General features: G+C 42.4%; 1 protein-coding gene across 2 annotated transcripts in view; it reads left to right on the top strand.

Annotated features, from left to right (window-relative positions):
* The first annotated feature begins 3,950 nt into the window (after nucleotides 1–3,950).
* LOC137369609 (somatomedin-B and thrombospondin type-1 domain-containing protein) overlaps nucleotides 3,951–22,754 on the top strand; it is a 55,956-nt gene continuing 37,152 nt past the window's right edge. Inside the window, exons 1-2 of one of the 2 annotated variants that reach the window (XM_068030927.1) lie at nucleotides 3,951–4,616; nucleotides 19,693–19,770. In XM_068030927.1, the coding sequence (XP_067887028.1) occupies nucleotides 4,394–4,616; nucleotides 19,693–19,770 (301 nt within the window). In that variant the 5' untranslated portion in view covers nucleotides 3,951–4,393. The remainder of the gene's footprint in view (nucleotides 4,617–19,692; nucleotides 19,771–22,754) is intronic. The other variant, XM_068030928.1, reaches the window with a different exon arrangement.

The raw sequence follows: 22,754 nt of genomic DNA, 5'->3' as shown, positions 1-22,754 counted from the left end.
CAGCCATGGGATAGTGACCAGATACTTTTTTTAGTGATATTGGATGAGGGTTAAATATTGGCCAGGTCACCAAGGATAATTCCCCTTCTCTTCTTCGAAATAGTGCCGTGGGATCCTTTACATCCACCCGAGAGGGCAGAGTTTAACATCTCATCCAAAAGACAACACTTCCAACAGTACAGCACTGGCTTGTCAGTCTAGATCGTTGTGCTCAAGCCTCCGGCGTGGGACTTGAATCTATATCCTTCTGACTTGGAGGCAAAATTGCTACCAACTGAGCCACATCTGACACCTATGACTTATCTGACATTTCAAGTGTTAAACTTATGGATAGTAAGGCTTCCAGGACCATGCTTGCTTCAAAGAATAAAGAGATATTTGCTATTAACCAGTCATTAGAAGGTGCCTGAGTAGCTTGGTGACTCAGCTACCAGTTTTCCCTCTATCCGTGTGAGAAAATGCCTACATTCCACTCAACACTTCATTATGAGCGTATGAATTAGTGTGTGGTCAATGGCAGATATGAAAACTTGTCCTATCAGTCCAGTTTAGAATACTGTACCACTCTTCTGCCCCAGTTGTTCATTATCACTGCATTTTGAACTCTTTCACCATAAAAGAAAACTGAGCAAGTCAATAAGCTATGTCCTACTCAGGCACTGTGACATAGATTATAATATACCTGTAATTCCCAACATAGTGAGTTACTGATCACAGCTGGAAAAGCATTAAATGGAGACAATATTTGCCACAGGCAAGTAAGGAAATTTCAGAAGGTGCCTCAACTTGGCTTATTGACATGTTGTTTCTTGTGGCCAGTCTAACAGTAGAACTGTTAAAGCCCTGACATCTCGGGGGAACTGTACTGGAAGTGGACAGGGAAGAAAGGTAACTAACAAGTTGATGACTAGGAGAATTCTTGGGGGTGGTGGTGGGGTGTAAGAGATGGGCTAATTTAAGTTTAATACCAAACTGAAAAATGTCAAAGCAAGAGTTATTTATTTATTGTACAATGAATATAAAGAAAGTAATATTCTGATATACTGAATCTCTTAATCAGTACATCATATCAGTTGTAGGTTCACAGCCGTGCCTTAAACATTCTCTCAAGTATATTGGGGGGGGGGGTCTGTCTATACTGCCTGATTTCTAACGATATGATGTGTCCTGCCCAATATTTATCCCTCAACCTATATCAATAAAACACAGATTATCTCTCCATTATCACAGTGCTATTTGTGGGACCTTGCTGTTCACAAATTGAATGTTGTTTTTCCGACATTACTACAGTGACTACACTTCAAAAGTAGTTAATTGGCTATAAAGCACTTTATGATGTCCTGTGATTGTGAAAGGCACTACACAAATGCATGTTCTTATTCTTCTACCTGGGCATTTCTTCAGCACCTCTGCTTTACTGTGAACACTGTGACAGCTATGTCCTCTGCCATAGCCTGACTTAAATACAAGATCAAGAACTGAACCAATTAGAGTCATAGAGTTATACACACAAGAAACAGGCCCTTTGGCCCATCGTGTCTGTGCCAGCCATCAAGCACCTATCTATTCTAATCCCATTTTCCAGCACTTGGCCTGTAGCCTTGTATGCTATGGCGTTTCAAGTGCTCATCTAAATACTTCTTAAATGTTGAGGGTTCCTGCCTCTACCACCCCTTCAGGTAGTGTGTTCCACATTCCAACCACCCTCTGAGTGAAAAGATTTTTCCTTAAATCCCCTCTAAACCTCCTGCCCCTTAACTTAAATCTATGCCCCCCCCGCCCCCGGTTATTGATCTCTCTGCTAAGGGAAAAAGTTTCATCCTATCCTATCAATGCCCCTCATAATTCTGTATACCTCAATCAGGTCCCCCCTCAGCTTTCTCTGCTCTAAGGGAAACAACCTTAGCCTATCCTGTCTCTCTTCATAGCTGAAATGCTCCAGCCCAGGCAACATCCTGGTGAGTCTCCTCTGCACCCTCTCCAGTGCAATCGCATCCTTCCTACAGTGTGGTGACCAGAACTGTACACAGTACTCCAGCTGTGGCCTAACCAGCGTATTATACAGCTCCGTCATAACCTCCCTGCTCTTATATTCTATGCCTCGGCTAATAAAGGCAAGTATCCCATATGCCTTCCTAACCACCTTATCTACCTGTGCTGTTACCTTCAGTGATCCATGGGCAAGTATACCAATGTCCCTCTGACGCTCTGTACTTCCTAGGGTCCTACCATCCATTGCATATTCCCTTGCCTTGTTAGTCCTCCCAAAGTGCATCACCTCACACTTCTCAGGATTAATTCCATTTGCCAGTGCTCCGCCCATTTTACCAGCCCATCTATATCATCCTGTAATCTAAGGCTTTCCTCCTCACTATTTATGACACCATCAATTTTCATGTCATCTGCGAACTTACTGATCATATTTCCTATATTCACTAATGTCGAAATCATTAATGTACACTACAAACAGCAAGGGTCCCAGCACCGATCCCTGCGGTACGCCACTGGTCACAAGCTTCCACGCGCCAAAACAACCCTCGACCATCACCCTCTGCCTCCTGCCATTAAGCCGATTTTGGATCCAATTTGCCAAATTGCCCTGGATCCCATGGGCTCTTACCTTCTTAACCAATCTCCCATGTGGAACCATATCAAAAGCCTTACTGAAGTCCATGTGGACTACATCAACTGCCTTATCCTCATCTACACATCTAGTCACCTCCTCGAAAAATTCAATCAAGTTAGTTAGACACGATCTCCCCCTGACAAATCCATGTTGACTATTCCTGATTAATCCCTGCCTCTCCAAGTGGAGATTAATCCTGTACCTCAGAATTTTTTCCAATAGTTTCCCTACCACTGATGTGAGACTCACTGGCCTGTAATTACCTGGTTTGTCTCTGCTACACTTCTTAAATAATGGTACCACATTCACTGTCCTCCAGTCCTCTGGTACCTCTCCTGTGGCCAGAGAGGATTTAAAAATTTGCTATCTCCTCCCTTGCCTCACATAACAGCCTGGGATACAACTCATCTGGGCCTGGGGATTTGTCCACTTTTAAGCCCGCTAAACCAGCTAATACTTCCTCCCTTTCAATGCTAATTTGTTTAAGTATATAACAATCGCCCTCCCTGATCTGTTCACCTACATCATAGTGAACACGGATGAAAAGTAATCATTTAAAACCTCACCTATGTCCTCCGGCTCCACACACACATTGCCACTTTGGTCCCTAATGGGCCTTACTCTTTCCCTGGTTATCCTCTTGCCCTTAATATACTTATAAAACACCATGGGATTTTCCTTTATCTTGTCAATGTCATTGTAGCATTGAGTTTTTATGCACCTGGATCCTTTCACAACATCAACCAGATAGCAAATCTGCTGTTCATTCCAAATGTGGCCGAACCAAAGTCTTATACAACTCTTATACTTGCTGACGACTTCTGATGCCTTTTAACAGAAAAAAAAAGCCTCTCCTTTTAAATGCTGTTACCTGGCCACATTTTGTGACTCGCAACCAGCCATGTAGCAGGCCCGGCTCCTCGTACATGGAGCCTCGGCTCCATGAAGGAGCAGCCTATGCTCTCGCGCGGGCGCGCCCTTACCAGCGACCTGCGCATCTCCAATTTGTCTGGGTTCACCAAATGGGGACTAAAATATGTCACTTAAAAACGTTTTATTTTTTCAACTTTTTATATAAAATAGTGATTTTTCTCTCGAGTTATTTAGCTTTGGGTCGAACTAAAGCTGATTCAGCTATAGTTAACTGTTCCAACGGTACATGTAATAATCTAAATGTATTATTAATATCTTGTAAATATCCTCGGGCTGTCTTTAAAGATACCATTGACAGGAGAAATGATTTGATGCAAGAAAGCCGAGCCAGTCCCCACACACTGTAGACTCTCATGTGGATTGGAGCCAAATGTTCACATTCCTTTGGGCTGTGTTAGAATGGCGCTCTGACTCACTGGAGAGAGAATTGAGAGTGATCTTTCTCCCTGTTTGCACTGGCATCATTGGAAATAAGTCAGCAAATCATCACATAACAATCTGAGTCCATTTCAGTCTCCGACATAGCACCATCATTCTGAACGTTTTAAGACTGGACAAGATCAACATTTCTCCGTGCTTGGATTTACTCTCCGGAGTAAAGATCAACTGTGGCGAGGTTTCCCTGAAGTCGCTTTTGTAAGGAAAAAGGATCAACTATATTTGGAAACTTTTTTTTCTTAAAGGAATATTATCTTTGATGAAACAATTCTCCATTTGGGTGAAACCTACGTCAGTATTACTGGAGTTGACCTGCTGTGCAGTTTCGCTTCTCTAATATTGGGAACAGAAGTCAGTCAGTTGCCCCAATTGCTGCGGCCGCCGTGCTGTATTACAATGGGGAGTTTATGGGTGAGTTTGCTTCTCTTGGCCGGATTGCTGTGGCTTTCGGATATTACTGAAGCGGGATGCTCCGAATCTCACAAATGCTGTAACGGTAGGGATCACAGATGCAGCAGCACGGGTTGGAGAATGGACCGGGTTTACGGGACATGCTACTGCGACGAAGCATGTAAAAGCACTGGAGACTGCTGTTACGATTATATCCAGACTTGTCCAGGTAAAGGGGAGCTCGGCATGCCGCAATCAAAGTGTGTGTTCCTTCCTCTGAATGCGGTCAATTGTTTTTCAGTTTATATTTATACAGTGGAGGTGAGCGCTGTTAGGTCGTTCACTGCTATAGGAAAGGATCGAAAGGGTTGAAACAACGCGAAGAGAAATATATTGCTTTCGCGATTACAATAAATTAATGCACCTGAGATTTTTTTCTATTTGTAAAATAGTGTAAAATATATTAGCATGTCAAGTTATTTTGCAAGCTCACAAAAGTCAGTTTTATTACAGTCTGAAGGAGACAAAATGCGTAACTTAAATGTATTACTAGTTCAACTTTCAGACACGAGTTAGTAGATTATAAAAGTACGATCCTGGAGGAAATGTAAGCTCAATATACAGCGGTCATTTTAAGATACGGCATGGAACACCTCGCATTGCTGGTGATAATGTATTTCGTGCGAAGCCTATTTGAATGAACTTCTTGTATCGAATGATGACGCTGGGCTGTTGCATTTGTCACTAAGACGTGAGTCCCGCTCCGATCATCCTATTTGTACACACGCCCCGCTATCCAATCTCATATTGTCATTCGGAGGACAACTATCCAGCTCCAATATAGATCAAACAATCACCCGTCAAATTATTTTGATGATTTCGAACTATCTTCATTTTAAAATATTGAAAGTTTTTTTTATTTGACATATTTTTAGTTTTTAGTTTTAGAGATACAGCACTGAAACAGGCCCTTCGGCCCACTGAGTCTGTGCCGACCATCAACCACCCATTTATACTAATCCTACATTCCTACCACATCCTCACCTGTCCCTATATATTTCCCTACCACCTACCTATACTAGGGGCAATTTATAATGTCCAATTAACCTATGAACCAGCAAGTCTTTGGCATGTGGGAGGAAATCGGAGGACCCGGAGAAAACCCACACAGACACAGGGAGAACTTGCAAACTCGACACAAACAGTACCCAGAATTGAACCTGGGTCGCTGGAGCTGTGAGGCTGCAGTGCTAACCACTGCGCCACTGTGACTTATTAAAACTTGTCACAAAAACACTTAAAAATGTCTGAAATTGTGTTGATATTTTCAAATTTTTCTTTAATTTATAATTACAAGTACTACTTGTAGTAAGCATCCAGTTTAGTTTTTGAGCAGGTGGAGCAGCTGCCTTGTAATTGCATGAGCGTTTCACTTGTATTTTTAGGAAGTCAATTGAAAATTAAAGAAGGGCTCCTATGTCTCTTTTTGGTTAAAAAGTAACTTCGTGATTACTGCATCAGTTACAATGATGATTGCTCACTGGAAGGTGTGAAAATTGGTGTCACACATTATTTAAAATTAATGCCTACGGTAGTAATTTTAGCGATATAATCTGTAAGAAAACTCTGGAGTTGCAATTATTGAATAATACAATAATCCGGAGACTGGTCTCCCTACAACATCTTTACTTGGAAAGAGGGGAGAACTTACCCTCTTTCTGACTTGAGATTTCTACTACATCGTATCACCCCCTGCTGGCTACTCTCTTCATTGCTCTACTTGTATCAAAAACATTTAACAGGAATGCCCGCCCACCTTGTAAGTAAAAGCAAAATACTGAAGATGCTGAAAATCTGAAATGAAAACAAGAAATGATGGAAATACTCAACAGTGTAATTGTCCAATACTCACCTTTACTTGTACTTGAGTTACGTTTACACTTGCAACTTTAGTATCACTACAAAGCAGTTTCCCCTTCACACCAATTTTCGAGTTGTAGTGTAAATCCAGTCAAGGCTTGGTCTGATTGTGAAGGGAGCAATCACATACCATTTTGACTTGAAACCAAATAGAGTGCAATTCCACTATTGTGTGGTTTAATGTTTTGAAATAGCCCTTGAACTTGATGACTTTTTAACCCTGTTTGGAGCTAAAGAAAGTCTGGGCAGTGATGCTCGCATTCTCAATATTTACATTTTAATAGCTGTGAAAGAAGCTCTGGGAATGTGTGTAACCCCTTATGCAGAGTTTTCTCCTGGGCAAAAAAATTAGAGTTCCAAGCAGTTTTGTATAAACAGGGTGAAATAATTTCCACTTTGGGTGTAATCAGGAAATGGTGCCCAAAATGTTCTTGAAATTGCATTGGTTTGGTTACAGTTCAAGGTGCTGCTAAAATTTTATTTGCATAGACAAACATAAAATCTTCCATGAACCAACACAATTAGGCAATGCAATGAAACATACTTGTTCTATTATATTTCTTTCTGTTAAATAGTATTCCTGGATGTATTTAAGAGTGATAACCTAGTCCAATTTTATTAATACAACTGAAAATGGGTTTATCGCCAAAAATAAGGATTTGAATAAGCATGTCCAGTGCTCCACCTGAGAGTAATCAGAAAGCATTGAAAATGACTTTAAAAAGCTACATGGAGCCATTTAATAGTTACATTGATGTACACTAGCCAGTTTCTTAGTAAATTAAATATTCCTTGATATTAAGAAACTCATACAGCATGCTTACTAGTCCCTGTGTGCCTAAGAAAATGAGTGCAATTTGAATAGCCTTCCTGAACCAGTACAATTGTCAGAGTCTCTCAACTTTGACCTGGAGTGTGACCAATTTTGTCTCAGATCGGTATCCATAGGAGGGTCCAAAGCATTTAATTCAAATACAAACAAATAAATACAAATAAAATACAAACATTTTATGTGATTTGTTGAAATAGGTGTTTGGCAGATTCTTTTTAATTCAATGATAATTTAAAGACAAATTGAATCTTGAACCAGCATGAAAGATCATGGAAAGCATGAATGTAAGTGGTTTTGGGGAATAACTTACTTGTGTTTAAAATTTCCCAATCTTTTGTGCTCGTTCGGCCTGAATTGTGATGATATTACGAATGCAAACTGTTGTGTGTTCCCTTAACCTCTGTGTTAGATGATACTAGAGGCCTACTTTAGGTGGGGAAAATGAAACCGAGCCGAAGCTTTTGCCCCAAGCCCGACCCAACCCGAGCCCGACCCTGCCAACCGTTTACTTACCTCCCGACTCTGAACCTGCACGAAGTTGCCGCGCATGCGTGATGACGTCATAGTGACGTCACTCGCTCAGTGCACAGACTCAGTTTCGTCCCAGACTCCCAGCTCGGGTGTTTTTTTATTTTTAACACTTATCAGCACAGCACTGACCCTGCGTGTCCGGCCCGACCCGACCCGACCCGACTCGACTCGGATTCGGCCGGACCTGACTCGAGCCCAAAAGCCGGAGCCTGAAGATGGGCCCGACCCAACCCGAACCCGTCACTGTTGTCTGGGACCGTCGGGTTCGGGTCGGGTAGCATGCCTCTGGATGATACGATACACAAAGTACTGACCACACATGATAGGATCAGTAATGTGGATTTTTTATTTAAGGATGGTTCTGCATGCATACACAGATCTTCCCTGTACAGACACTTACTTAAGACTGCCCTCACACCGGTAGTTACCTGGTGTGTTACATCACAGCTCTTACACTGCTGGCATGATAATGTAACCACACCTCTTAAAGGTGTACACACAACATAAACAAGTGAAAACCCGATCCCCTGTATGTTTGCCTGGAACCAAGATTGCAGCTATTTGTCTGAAACTGGTATCCGAAGTGTATTGGTAACATCAAAGTTTCAATGCGGATCATGCAGCCAATTTTTTAAAGCACAGTTTTTTCCTAAATGCCACATTTATTCACAGATTCATTGTGAAGTTAAGCTGTCTGCTTTGCTGGAGCTCATTGCTACATGATGAAAACAGCAAGTGTGTGGTTCTTTTCTAAGTTTATGAATTAAACTCAAGACTTAACTGTGATGAACATAAAAATCTTTAGAAGCAGCAAAAAAATAAAACCTCATCACTTTTTGATAGACCAATCTCATCTGCCCATCCTTTTTCGCATAGCCTTGGGTCTCTTACCCCTTCTGAAACAATAGTCACTTTAATCCACATATACCTACCCCTACAACCTATCAAGGGCACAATCTGTCCTCTAGTTATTATGTTCTTTTTTAAAGTTCTTTTTAAACATACGATTTAGGAGCAGGAGTAGGCCACGCGGCCTCTCGAGCCTGCTCCGCCATTCAACAAGATCATGGCTGTAACCTCAACACCACATTCCCACCTACCCCCAATAACCTTTCACCCCTTTTTTATTCATTCATGGGATGTAGGCGTCACAGGCCAGGCCAACATTTATTGCCTATCCCTAATTGCCCTTGAGAAGGTGGTGGTGAGCTGCCTTCTTGAACTGCTGCAGTCCATGTGGGGTAGGTACACCCACAGTGCTGTTAGGAAGGGAGTTCCAGGATTTTGACCCAGCGACAGTGAAGGAACGGCGATATAGTTCCAAGTCAGGATGGTGTGTGACTTGGAGGGGAACTTGCAGGTGGTGGTGTTCCCATGTATTTGCTGCCCTGTCCTTCTAGTTGGTAGAGGTCGCGGGTTTGGAAGATGCTGTCTAAGGAGCCTTGGTGCATTGCTGCAGTGCATCTTGCACATGGTACACACTGCTGCCATTGTGCATCAGTGGTGGAGGGTGTGAATGTTTGTAGATGGGTGCCAATCAAGCGGGCTGCTTTGTCCTGGATGGTGTCGAGCTTCTTGAGTGTTTTTGGAGCTGCACCCATCCAGGCAAGTGCAAAGTATTCCATCACACTCCTGACATGTGCCTTGTAGATGGTGGACAGGCTTTGGGGAGTCAGGAGGTGAGTTACTCGCTGCGGGATTCCTAGCCTCTGACCTGCTTTTGTAGCCACGGTATTTATATGGCTACTCCAGTTCAGTTTCTGGTCAATGGTAACCCCTAGGATGTTGATAGTGGGGGAATCAGCGATGGTAATGCCATTGAATGTCAAGGGGAGATGGTTAGATTCTCTCTTGTTGGAGATGGTCATTGCCTGGCACTTGTGTGGCGCGAATGTTACTTGCCACTTATCAGCCCAAGCCTGGATATTGCCCAAGTCTTGCTGCATTTCTACACGGACTGCTTCAGTATCTGAGGAGTCACGAATGGTGCTGAACATTGTGCGATCATCAGAGAACATCCCCACTTCTGACCTTATGATTGAAGGAAGCTCATTGATGAAGCAGCTGAAGTTGGTTGGGCCTAGGACACTACCCTGAGGAACTCCTGCTGTGATGTCCTGAAGCTCAGATAATTGACCTCCAACAACCACAACCATCTTCCTTTGCGCTAGGTATGACTCTAACCAGCAGAGTGTTTTCCCCGTGATTTCCATTGACCTCAGTTTTGCTAGGGCTCCTTGATGCCATACTTGGTCAAATGCTACCTTGATGTCAAGGGCAGTCACTCTCGCCTCACCCCTTGCTTATCAAGAATCGATCTGCCTCTGCCTTAAAAATATTCAAAGACTCTGCTTCCCCCGCCTTTTGACAAAGAGAGTTCCAAAGACTCACAACCCTTTGAGAGAAAAAAATTCACCATAACTCTGACTTAAATGGGCGACCCCTTAATTTTAAACAGTGATCCCTAGTTCTAGATTCTCCCATAACAGGAAACATCCTTTCCACATCCACCCTGTCAAGACCCCTCAGAATCTTATATGTTCCAATCAAGTCGCCTCTTTGTCTTCTGAACTCCAGCGGATACAGGCCTAGCCTGTCCAATCTTTCCTCATAAGACAACCCGCCCATCTCAGGTATTCTAGTAAACCTTCGCTGAACTGCTTCCAACGCATTTACATCCTTCCTTAAATAAGGAGACCAGTACTGTGCACAGTAGACCAGATGTGGTCTCACCAGTGGCTTCTATAACTGAAGCATAACCTCCATACTTATGTATTCAATTCCCCTCACAATAAATGACAACATTCTTTTAGCTTTACTAATTACGTGCTGTACCTGCATACTAACCCTTTGCGATTCATGCACTCGGACACCCAGAACCCTCTGCATCTCACAGCTCTGCAATCTCTCACCATTTAGATAATAAGCTTCATTGTTATTCTTCCTGCCAAAATGGACAATTTCACATCTTCCCACATTATACTCCATTTGCCAGATGTTTGCCCACTCACTTCATCTACCTATATTCCTTTGTAGCCTCCTTGTGTCCTCTTTACAAGTTACCTTTCTACCTGTCATTGTGTCATCAGCAAATTCAGCAACCATACCTCCGGTCCGTTCATCTAAGTCATTTAAAGAATTGTAAAAAGTTGAGGCCCCAGCACTGATTTCTGTGGCACACCACTCGTTATATCTTGCCAACCAGAAAATGATCCATTTATGCCTACTCTCTGTTTCCTGTTAGCCAACCGATCTTCTATCCATGCCAATATGTTACCGACTACGCCATGAGCTTTTATTTTCCACAATAACCTTTGATGTGGCACCTTATTAAATGCCTTCTGGAAATGTACAATACATCCACTGGTTCCCTTTCATCCACAGCACTCAAAGAACTGCAATAAATTAGTTACATATAATTTCCCTTTCACAAAACCATGTCAATTTTGCCTGATTACCTTCAATATTTTTCAATGCCCTGCTATAAATTCTTTAATAATAATTTATAACATTTTCCCTAAGACAGATGTTAAGCAAACTGGCCTGTAGTTTCCTGCTTTCTGTCTCCCTTTTTGAATAAGGTTGAATAATGGAAAATTAGCTATTTTCCATTCTAATGGCACCAAAGGGAATTTTGGAAAATCAAAATCAATGCATCAGCTATCTCACTAGCCACTTCTTTTAAGACCCTAGGATGAAGTCCATCAGGGCCCGGGGACTTGTCAGCCCGCAGCTCCAACAATTTGGATATTCTTTAACTTCAGAATCTTAGAACATTCCTTAGATTTATCCACAATATGCCCCTGATCGCTTTCCTGTTCAGCACGCTGTACCAGTATTCCATTTAACAGACACTCTTGTTCCTCATTTTCTTTTAATTATTTACTCTTTTCCACATTTATTTACATCTATCCATCTACCCAGCTATTTAAAAGATCTAAATCCTTCTCGATCTGATTGCTTTTTAAAAATTATTTGCCCTGTGTCCTACGCTTGGAAAAACACAACTTGTTAACAAACAGACAGCATAAATTTTGGAAAAGGACATTTTTCACTACTTTCATCTCCACTTATGGGTATAGATTGAGTTTTTTCTATTTTAAGAGCAAAAACTTTTTAATAATCTGATTGCAATCTATTATCTGGAGTCACCAATTTAAGAAAAAACTTGGAAAGGAATTGGTTGATGGAGATGCAATGGAACATTTGGTGGTGATGCACAGTGAAGATAGCAACATTTCTGTCACTGTGCTTGGCTTCTGTTCAGTGTCTGTTTGTGATAGCACAGCTGAAGTTGACAGAACAGCATGTGATGCCCATGGTGAAACCTACTGCTGCTCCAATATGTTGTTATTGCATTACTTCATTAAAACAATTTAAAAACCAACTGGGGCCAAATCTCCAACATAGGATTTCAAGGAAATCATTCATGACTGAAACCTTAGATTATTAATCTGGGTTCCACTTTATTACTGCTCTGCAAGTTAGATGCCAATTATATGGGGCACAAGAAATTGAAATCTTAAATCATGTCTGAAAACTAATCTCTTTGAAAAAATATAAGCACTTATAGCTTGACATTTATTTCTGAATTATACATCTTGACATGATGTCCTCTCTCTGAGTATTTATTTTTTAATATTTTATGGCAAGGGCATCACAAAATAGTTAGCACTTGAGAAAAATTCCACAATACATTAACAAAACTACTCCACACCCCTTGCATCAATTTAGTTTCCATTTAAAATTAAAATTTACATCAAGTCTTTTTGTACTGTAGAATCTGATTTACGACTTTAGAATGCCAACTCGGCACCACTCCACTCTCAAGATGCCATGCACATTTTTAAAGTTAGTGAAAATCTGACTATCCTATCATCTCTTCCCTAACATTAAAAACATAAAGGGATAGTGAGAAAATTCCTAGTTATACTGGAGCCAGTGCGCAGTAAAGGTGCTGAGAGTGCACTGTGCAGCCATGCGCTTATCAATTTATGGGCTTTCATTAAATAAACAGTACAATTCATTATTGCTATGAAACACAAAGAGTAGTTTTCTAAATTCACACTCCTTGTGTGAGTGTTACCAGCAGCAGTGTGTCTCAAGATTTTGGGCACATGCTCGCCACCATTTTCCATCTGTTGGATAATCAAAGGAAGGGGGGCCAATTAGGGGCCAAAATATAAAAGTCTTTGAGGCAAAAGACATGACTAAGGTACTAAATGAGTACTCTGCATCTGTCTTCAGTAAAGAAGAGGATGCTACCAATTTATAGTAAAGGAGGACGAGGAGTAGAGAAATTGTATAGGATAAAAATTGATTAAGAGGGGGCTCTTAAAATGTTGACAGTACTCAAAGTGGAAAAGTTACCCAGTCTGGATGGGATGCATCCCAGGTTCCTGAGGGAAGTAAGGCTGGAAATAATGGAGGCTTTGGCCACAATCTTCCAATAATCTTTGGATTATGGGAGTGATGCCATAGGACTGGAAGGTTACAAACATTGTACCGCTGTTCAAAAAAGGCAACAGGGATACATTAAATAACTACAGGCCAGTCAGCCTAATGTCTTAGAGACCATAATTCTGGACAAGATTATTTGCCATTTGGTAAATCATAGATTAATAAATGACAGCCAACACAGATTTGTTAGAGACAAATTGGGCAGAATTTTACCAGCCCTGTTCTATTGGGAATGGAGGCAAAGAGGCAGTAAAATTGAATCAGCTCAGCTCCCCAACATCTTTCTGCAATTACCAATTTTATCACATGCAAGCAGCAGGACAGATCAGTGGCAGACACGAGTGGCAGGCAGGTAATTAAGGTTGTTAAACAGCCCGTTGTCAGATTTTTCCTAGTTTTTCCAATTTTACCAATGCTGTACAGGATGCATGGAGGCTCAGAGCAGCAGTTGAGCAGTGAAGGGAACTGACAGCCATACTGTGAAGCTGCCTGCAGACTGTTTCTTAAAGAAGTGATGTTATCGAGTTTGGAGGCACTGCAGAAGGTGGGGCCATAGTGAAGTGCTGTTAACGGTGGAAAAGTGTCTCCCAGGTCCACAACAGCCACTGGAGGCTCATCACCGTGGAGGCTTCCTCTAGCTATGGGGGTCAGTGCTTTCAGACTTTGACTCCTCCATTGAGGAGGAGAGTGGCACAGAGGTGGGGATGCAGCCAGATATGGAACCTAAGCAGCAGCCGGGGAGCTCCAGCAGCTTGAAGAAGCCGTTGGCCGTGGGCGAGGAGAATGCATGGGGACAAGAAGCCAGCCTCATGGTCACAGAAGCCTCTACCCAGTTCAAAGAGTGTACTGTCAGAGGCTCTGCTTCATGGAGATGTCTGAGCACCAATGTCTACGAAGACTGCATTCTTTCCAGGGAGGTGGTGGCAGAGCTGTGCAGTATGCTGGAGCAGGAGTTGATGCCAGTGGAAAGTGGCAGACACCCAATGCCTGTAGCCTTAAAGGTGACATTGGCACTTAACTTTTATCACCTGTGGTTCATTCCAGGGATTGTCTGGAGATCTATATGGCATCTCTCAATCTGCAGCCCATTGCTGCATAAAGGAGGTGACCGATGCCATATATCTTCAGGCTAGCCAATATATCAAGTTCACAACCGATCACGCCAGTCAGGTAGAGAGGACAGTTGGCTTCTGAGACAGGACTGGATTTCACCAGGTGGAGGGCGTCATTTGCTGTGCTCGTGGCCATCAAGGCTCCCTCAGAGCAGCCAGGTGCTTTTGTGAGCAAAAAGGGGGTCGGGGGTGGGGGGTCCACTCCTTGAATGTTCAAGTCATCTGCGACCACCATAAATGAATCATGCATGTGTGCATGAGGTTACTGGATGCTGCCACGACTCTTACATCGTTGGACAATTCCAATTGTCTCAGTTGTTCAGTCCACCTAAACACCTTTGTGACTGGATATTGGCGACAAGGGGTATCTGCTGAAGGCATGGCTTCTGACCCCTGTACACAACCCCTACACACAGGCAGAGGAGACATATAACTGCTGCCATATGATGACAAAGGCCACAATCGAGCACGCCATTGGCCTGTTGAAGCTGAGGTTTAGATGCCGCGATAGATCTGGGGAAGCCCTGCAATACACAAACTCAAGATATCCCGCATCATTGTCGTCTGCTGTGCCTTGCACAACCTGGCGCTCCAGAGGGGAGTAGTGCTGAAGCCAGAGGAGAACACTAAGCAAGCCACATCCTCAGAGGAGGAGGATGAGCATGACGTGCTTCAACAGGTGCCAGCAGCTGAAGGTGGCACTGGGGGCCCAGCTCACAAGACAGTGACGTTTGTGGTGGGAAGGTTTGCAACTCATTGATCAACAGACATTGCACATGAGGACAAGTGCAAGGGACCGCTGAACCTAGAAGTTCTCTCCCAGAGGCGGCCTTGCTGACCTTTCATAAGAGGCCCTTACCATCTTTCTGTATTCATCATCACTATATGCCAAGGCCTTCTGTCAACGTTGAGACCTTTAACTTTTGTTAAACATTACAGGCTTCTGCACTTAACAAATTCCCACCCAGTGAAACCCCAAGTCCGAGTACATGCATTTATCCACTCGCTTATGGTCTCTTCTATAGGGTGCTCCCCCTGCGCCTGGAGTTGATGTGGGGATACGATCCGCCAGTCATTGGGACGTACCCAAAGTGGCCAGTGTGCCTCAAATTACCTGGAACGGTAAGGTATCTCAACATTTTGAGCAACAGGTGAAATTAGTTGTTTCGCACTGCTACAATGCAGTAGCAACATAAGTGGTATTTTACACAAACAGGATGCTGCTGCAAGCTGAAAAGATGTTCCTTCACTGTCGCTGGGTCAAAATCCTGGAACTCCCTTCCTAACAGCACTGTGGGTGTTGCTACCTCACATGGACTGCAACGGTTCATGAAGGCAGCTCACCACCACCTTCTCAAGGGCAATTAAGGATGGGCAATAAATGCTGGCCTAGCCAGCGACGCCCACATCCCATGAATGAATAAAAAAAACTCTCTGGGGTAGAGAATTCCAGACATTCACTACCCTCTGAGGGAATAAATTCCTTCGCATCTCAGTTTTAAATGAGTGTCCCCTTATTCTGTAACTATGTCCACTAGTTCGAGATTCCCCCACTAGTGGAAACATCTTCTCAACATCTACCCTGTCAAGCCCCCTCAGAATCTTGTACATTTCAATAAGATCACCCCTCATTCTTCTAAACTCTAATAAACGAAGGCCTAACCTGTTTAGCTGTTCTTGATAAGTCAACCCCTTCATCCCAGGAATCAGCCTAGTGAATCTCTTTTGAACTGCCTCCAATGCCAGTATGTCCTTTCTTAAATACGGGGACCAAAACTGTATACAGTACTCCAGGTGTGGCCTCACCAACACCCTGTACAGTTGTAATAAGACTTCACTATTTTTAAATTCCAACCCCCTGGCAATAAAGGCCAAAATTCCATTTGCCTTCTTAATTACTTGCTGCACCTGCATGCTAACTTTTTATGTTTCATGCACAAGAACACCCAGATCCCTCTGTGCTGCACTTTTTTGGTCTCTCTCCATTTAAATAATAGTCTGTCTTTTGATTCTTCCTACCAAAGTGCATGACCTCATACTTTCCTACATTAAACTCCATCTGCCCTGTTTTTGCCCACCCACTCAACCTATCTATATGCCCTTCCAGATTCCTTATGTCCTCATCACAATATGCCCTCCCACCTATTTTTGTATTGTCAGTAAATTTGGATATATTACACCCTGCCCCCTCCTCCAAGTCATTAATATAGATAATAAATAATTGAGGCCCTAGGATTGGTCCTTGTGGCACTCCACTAGTTAGGTCTTTCCAACCTGAATAAGACCTATTAATCCCGACTCTGTCTTCTGTGAGTTAACGAATCCTCAATCCAAAAGAGTTGGTCCTATAGAAAGTGAGTCTGGGGAATTAATAGTGGATAATAAGGAAATGGCAGATGAATCGAACAGGTATTTTGCATCGGTCTTCACTATAGAGGATACAAGTAACATCCCAGAATTAGCTGTACGTCAGGAAATGGAAGGGAGGGAGAAAATTACAATCATCGGGGAAGTGGTACTGAACAAACTGTTGGAGCTGCGGGCTGACAAGTCCTTGGGTCCTGATGGACTTCATCCTAGGGTGTTTAAAGAAGTGGCGACTGAGATAGTTGATGCGTTAGTTTTAATATTCCAAAATTCCCTAGATTCAGGGAAGGTGCTAGACTGGAAAATAGCGAATGTAACTCCTTTATTCAAAAAGGGAGGGAGACAGAAAGCAAGAACCTACAGGCCAGTTAGCTTAACATCTGTCTTAGGCAAAATGTTAGAAGATATTATTAAAGACGTTACAGCAGGGCATTTAGAAAAATTCAAGGTAATCAGGCAGAGTCAACATGGCTTTGTGAAAAGGAAATCATGTTTAACCAATTTATTGCAGCTCTTTGAGGGAGTTACATGTGCTGTGGATGAAGGGTAACCGGTGGATGTATTGTACTTACATTTTCAGAAGGCATTTGATAAGGTGTCACATCAAAGGTTATTGTGAAAATAAAAGCTCATGATGTAGGGGGCAACATATTGGCATGAATAGAAGATTGGCTAGCTAACAGGAAACAGAGAGTAGGCATAAATGGATCATTTTCTGGTTGACAAGATGTCATGAATGGTGTGCCAGAGGGATCAGTGCTGGGGCCTCAACTTTTGACAATTTATATAAATGACTTAGATGAACGGACCGAAGGTATGGTTGCTAAATTTGCTAATGACACAAAGACATAAAGATAAAGACAATGTCCAGGCTTGGGCTGTTAAGTGGCAAGTAATATTCGTGCCACACAAGTGCCAGGCAATGACCATCTCAAACAAGAGAGAATCTAACCATCTCCCCTTGATGTTCAATGGCATTACCATCACTGAATTCCCCACTATCAACATATTGGGGGTTACCATTGACCAGAAATTGAACTGGAGCAGCCACATAAATACCGTGGCTGCAAGAGCAGGTCAGAAGCTGGGAATTCTGTGCCGAGTAACTCACCTCCTGATTCCCCAATGCCTGTCCATCATTTACAAGGCACAAGTCAGGAGTGTGACGGCATACTCTCCACTTGCCTGGATATGTGCAACTCCGACAACACTCAAGAAGCTCGACACCATCTGGGACAAAGCTTGATTAGCACCCCATCCACCACCTTCAAGGTTCACTCCCTTCACCACCGATGCACAGTGGCAGCAGTGTGTACCATCTACAAGATGCACTGCAGCGACTCACCAAGTCTCCTTCGACAGCACCTTCCAAACCCGCAACCTCTACCATCTCGAAGGACAAGAGCAGCAGATGCATGGGAACACCATCACCTGTGAGTTCCCTCCAAGCCACGCACAATCCTGACTTGGAACTATATCGCCGTTCCTTCACTGTCGCTGGGTCAAATTCCTGGAACTCCCTTCCTAACAGCACAATGGGTGTACCTACACCCCAAAGACTGCAGCAGTTCACGAAGGCAGCTCACCACCACTTTCTCAAGGGCAAGTAGCGACGCCCACATCCCATGAACGAATTTAAAAAAATTTAATTTAATTTGCCACGTGTCCATGCATTCCACCAGCCTGTCTATGTCCTCTTGAAGTCTATCACTATCCTCCTCACCTTTTACAATGCTTCCACGTTTTGTGTCATCTGCAAATTTTGAAATTGTGCCCTTTGCACCAAGTCTAGATCATTAATATAAATCAAGAAAATCAGTGGTCCTAGTACCAACCGCTGTGGAACCCCACTGCATATCATTTTCCAGTCTGAAAAACAACGGTTCACCACTACACTATGCTTCCTGTCACTCAGCCAGCATCGTATCCATATTGCCACTTTCCCTTTTATTCCATGGGCTTCCACTTTGCTGACAAACCTATTATGCGACACTTTATCAACGTCTTTTGGAAGTCCGTATATTCCGTGTCAACCACATTACCCACATAACACTCTCTGTTGCCTCATCAAAAAACGGATTCAAGTCAGTTAAACCCGATTTGCCTTTAACAAATCCATGCTGGCTTTCCCTACTTAATCTGCATTTGTCCAAGTGACTGTTAATTTTGTCCCAGATTATCATTTGTCAAAGCTTTCCCACAACCAAGGTTAATCTGACTGGCCTGTAGTTGTTGGCTTTATCCTTATACCCTTAGTTGAACAAGGGTGTAACATTTGCAAATTTCCAGTCCCCTGGCACCACCCCTATAAGGAAGATTGGGAGATTATGGCCAGTACCTCTGCAATTTCCGCCCTTACTTCCTTCAGCATCCTTACATGCATCTCACCCAGTCCTGGTGACTTATCAACTTTAAACACAGCCAGCCTTTCTAGCAGCAACTTGTTTTCAATTTTTAGCCCATCCTCGTTAACTATGACTTAGGTAGCATCTTCTTCCTTGGTAAAGACAGAGGCAAAGTATTCATTTAGCACCTCAGCCATGCCCTCTGCCTCCATGCACTTTTACTATTAAATGCTTAAAGAAGACTTTGGATTTCATTTTATGTTAGCTCCCATTCTCTTCTCATACTCCTCTCTTTGCCTTTCCTATTTCTGGTTTCACTTCCCCACTAAACTTTCTATATTCAGCCTGGTTTTCACCAGTATAATCAACCTGACATATGCACCTTTTTTTTGCTGCATCTTACTCTCTATATTTTTCATCATCCAGGGAGCTCTGGCTTTGCTTGCTGTACCTTTCCCCCTTGTGGGAATGCACCTTGACAGAACCTCAACCATTTCCTCTTTAAAGGCAGCCCATTGTTGTGATACAGTTTTGCCTACCAATCTTTCATTCCAAATTTAGTTAGGACAGGTCCATCCTCAACCCATTGAAATTGGCCCTCCTCCAACTAAATATTTTCACTCTAAATTGTCCCTTGCCCTTTTCCATAGATAATCTAAACCTTATGATGCTCTGATCACTGTTCACTAAATGTTTCCCTACTGACACTTGATCCACTTGACCCATCTCATTCTCCAGAAACAGATCCAGCAATGCCTCTTTCCTCGTTGAGCCGGAAACGTATTGGTCATGGAAGTTCTCGCGATCGCACTTCAGGTAATTCTTCTTCCCTCTTCCTTTTACACTAATATTATCCCAATCTATATTAGGGTAATTAAAGTCCCCACTTTCACTATTCTATAGCTCTTGCACCTCTCTATAATTTCCCTGCAAACTTGCTTTTCTTATTTTTCCCACTAGTTGGAGGCCTATCGAATACACCCAGTAGTGTATGGCACCACAATTGTTTCTTAGCTGTAACCAAATGGGTTCTGTCCTTGACCCCGCTAAGACTTCCTCTTTCTCCAGCATTGTCATATGCTGCTTAATATTGCCACCCCTCCTCCTTTCATTCCTTCACTATCTTTCCTGTACAACTTGTATACAGGAATATTTAGTATCCAGTCCTGCCCTTCTTTGAGCCAGGTCTCCGTAATTGCCACAGCATCATCTTCCCCTGTGCCTCTTTATACCTTCAGCTCATCAACCTTATTTACTGCACATTGTGTGTTTACGTACATGCACTATAAACCTGAATTAGATCTTCTTGTATTCCCTCTTAGTCTGACCTAACGTAATACCTTACTATTTCTTACTCTCATGCTATCTGTCTTTCCCAATCCTTTGTGCAACTTGTTTCTCCCTTCTAAATCTACATCCTGGTTCCTATTTCCTAGCCAAATTCGTTTAAACTCTCTCCTGCAACACTAGCAAACCACCCCACGAGGGCATTGGTCCTGGCCCTGTTGAGGTCCAATCCATCTGGTCTGTACAGGTCCTACCTCCCCTAGAACCAGTCCCAATGTCCCAGTAATCTAAAGCTCTCCCTCCTGCATCATCTCTCCATCACGCATTCATCTGCACCTTCTATTTCTATATTCACTAGTGCATGGCACCGGGAATCATCTGAGATTACTGCCTTTCAGCTGCTGCTTCTTAATCTTTTCACTAGCTCCCTAAAATTTGCCTGCAGGACCCCATCCCTCTTCCTACCTACGTTGTTGGTACCAATATGGACCACAACCTCTGGCTGTCGCCCTCTCCTCAGAATATTCTGTAGCCAAAAGAACTAGACGGGAGAAGGGGAGAATATTTTAATACAGTGAGTTCTTATGATATGGATTGCACTGCCTGAAAGTGTGATGGAAGCAAATCCAGTAGTTACTTTCAAAAGGGAATTGGAGAAATACTTGAAAAGAAAAATAATACAGGGCCACGAGGAAAGAACAATGTAGTGGGGCGAATTGGAAGGCTCTTTCGAAGAGCTGGCACAGGCATAATGGGTTGAAATGCTTTCTGTGCTGTATGATTCTATGATTCATTAAATTATTCAATGGAAAATTGAAGTGATTGGGCATCAACATTCCTGATATCCACTCCAGGAGTGAATGTTCATAAAACTATCCGCTACATATATCTATTTTAATCCCACTGAAACTATAGCATTAACAGTGACTTTTGTGTCAAGCAGATTGCGGTCTTTGTTAGATGCACAACAAAGTTTAAAAAAATGTTAGTAAAACATCTGTGTGTTTTTTTCTGTGATGGCCAAACTTCAGTCCACCTCAAACATGACCCCTGCATCAGAGGGAGTGGCATTGAAGACAGTGAATTCCCCCACTGGGAATTTCCTTCGCACCAGACATCCTACTGCCCAGGGATCCAATTTCTTTCTTATTATTGCTATCCTCTACCATATAATTTAATAATTTCTCTCTCTTACAAAACTTAGTAATGTTAGAATTGGAATTTACACTCACTTTCAATTGTCTTCCCCTTACAAAGGATGTGAATAGGTTACAGTCAAAATCAGAGTGGACTCAAATCCTAGAAGTTTGGATTTGCAAGGCAACTCCTCAAGCTAAAAATAGGGAATGCTTCCTTTTAGTATCTCAATGTGAAGGTTGGAGAGAGCATGTTCTTCATTCCCTGGAACATTAATACTCAGAATCATACCATTCCATGTCTAAAGATTTCACAGTTCTCCTTTTCATGACATCTATTTTTTTCCTCAAGTGAGATAGCTCTGACCTCTAATAAATCTTTATTCTATAGTGTGATTAGGAATTTCACTGCCTATGGAGTTGCTGTTTCATATATGCATATCAAAACAGAGAATTCCCATGTGTGAAATAATATGACAGCAGTAAGCTGTGTTATAAGAATGTAGTTAAAGAAATATTGAAGTTTTACCAGAGGTATTTGCCCATGGGATAAAGAGACCAGCTGAACAGTTTCAGTGAGCTGCAGGTGTTTTTGAAGTCATATGAGGACAACCATAGCTCCGTTGCATAGACTGAGCTTGTAGATCTTTCAAACTTGTCAAAGTGGCTGTGTGATTCCAAGTCACCAATGAGATGCAGTATTTCCAATTCCCGCCCCTAGAATCTAGATCAGGATGATAATTAATTCATAGGGTACATTTGCTATGGCTCTAACTTTGCAGTCCACTATCGAAGGGATAGTGCTCATTGTTGACCTTGAATAAAGCTACCCAGAAAGATTTAGCGAGCTCCAGAGCACCGATTTTTTTTTCCTCCTATTCCGATGTCAGTTTCAATCTGGTGCCATTTGTAGGGGATCTATGACATCCAGCAACAGTGATGTCATCAAGTGGGCTGGGCAGACAATCAAATTGAAGAATTCTCACAGTCAGCAAACCAGGAAGTAAAATGCATGGATTATATTTCATTTTTTATCATTTCACAGAAAGCAAAATAAAAATAGGGACATATACAGAGGATAGGGAGAAACCAAAATATGATTTTTTTTTAAGATGAAATAAAAATTAATTTTTATTATTTTAAAAATCATGGAATACAGAGTATGACCATCCACAACTACAAAATTTATTTCTCGGGGCCAGAGAAGTTGTTCTGAAGTAATTATGGGACATAGCACTTTGTTACACACAGTTACGTCTCATTTAATGGGGCTTAATATTTTCAGTGGTATCAGCGAAATTAATACATAAAATGTTGAAGTTCACGTCAAATCACCTGATTCTGTGTTGATTGCGTCTGCGAAAATTGCAACAGCGT

The sequence above is a fragment of the Heterodontus francisci genome, chromosome 5 (genome assembly GCF_036365525.1).
Source record: "Heterodontus francisci isolate sHetFra1 chromosome 5, sHetFra1.hap1, whole genome shotgun sequence".
Lineage (NCBI taxonomy): Eukaryota > Metazoa > Chordata > Chondrichthyes > Heterodontiformes > Heterodontidae > Heterodontus > Heterodontus francisci.
The sequence above is the reverse complement of the archived record's forward strand: the minus strand, read 5'-3'. Positions and strand labels throughout refer to the sequence as shown.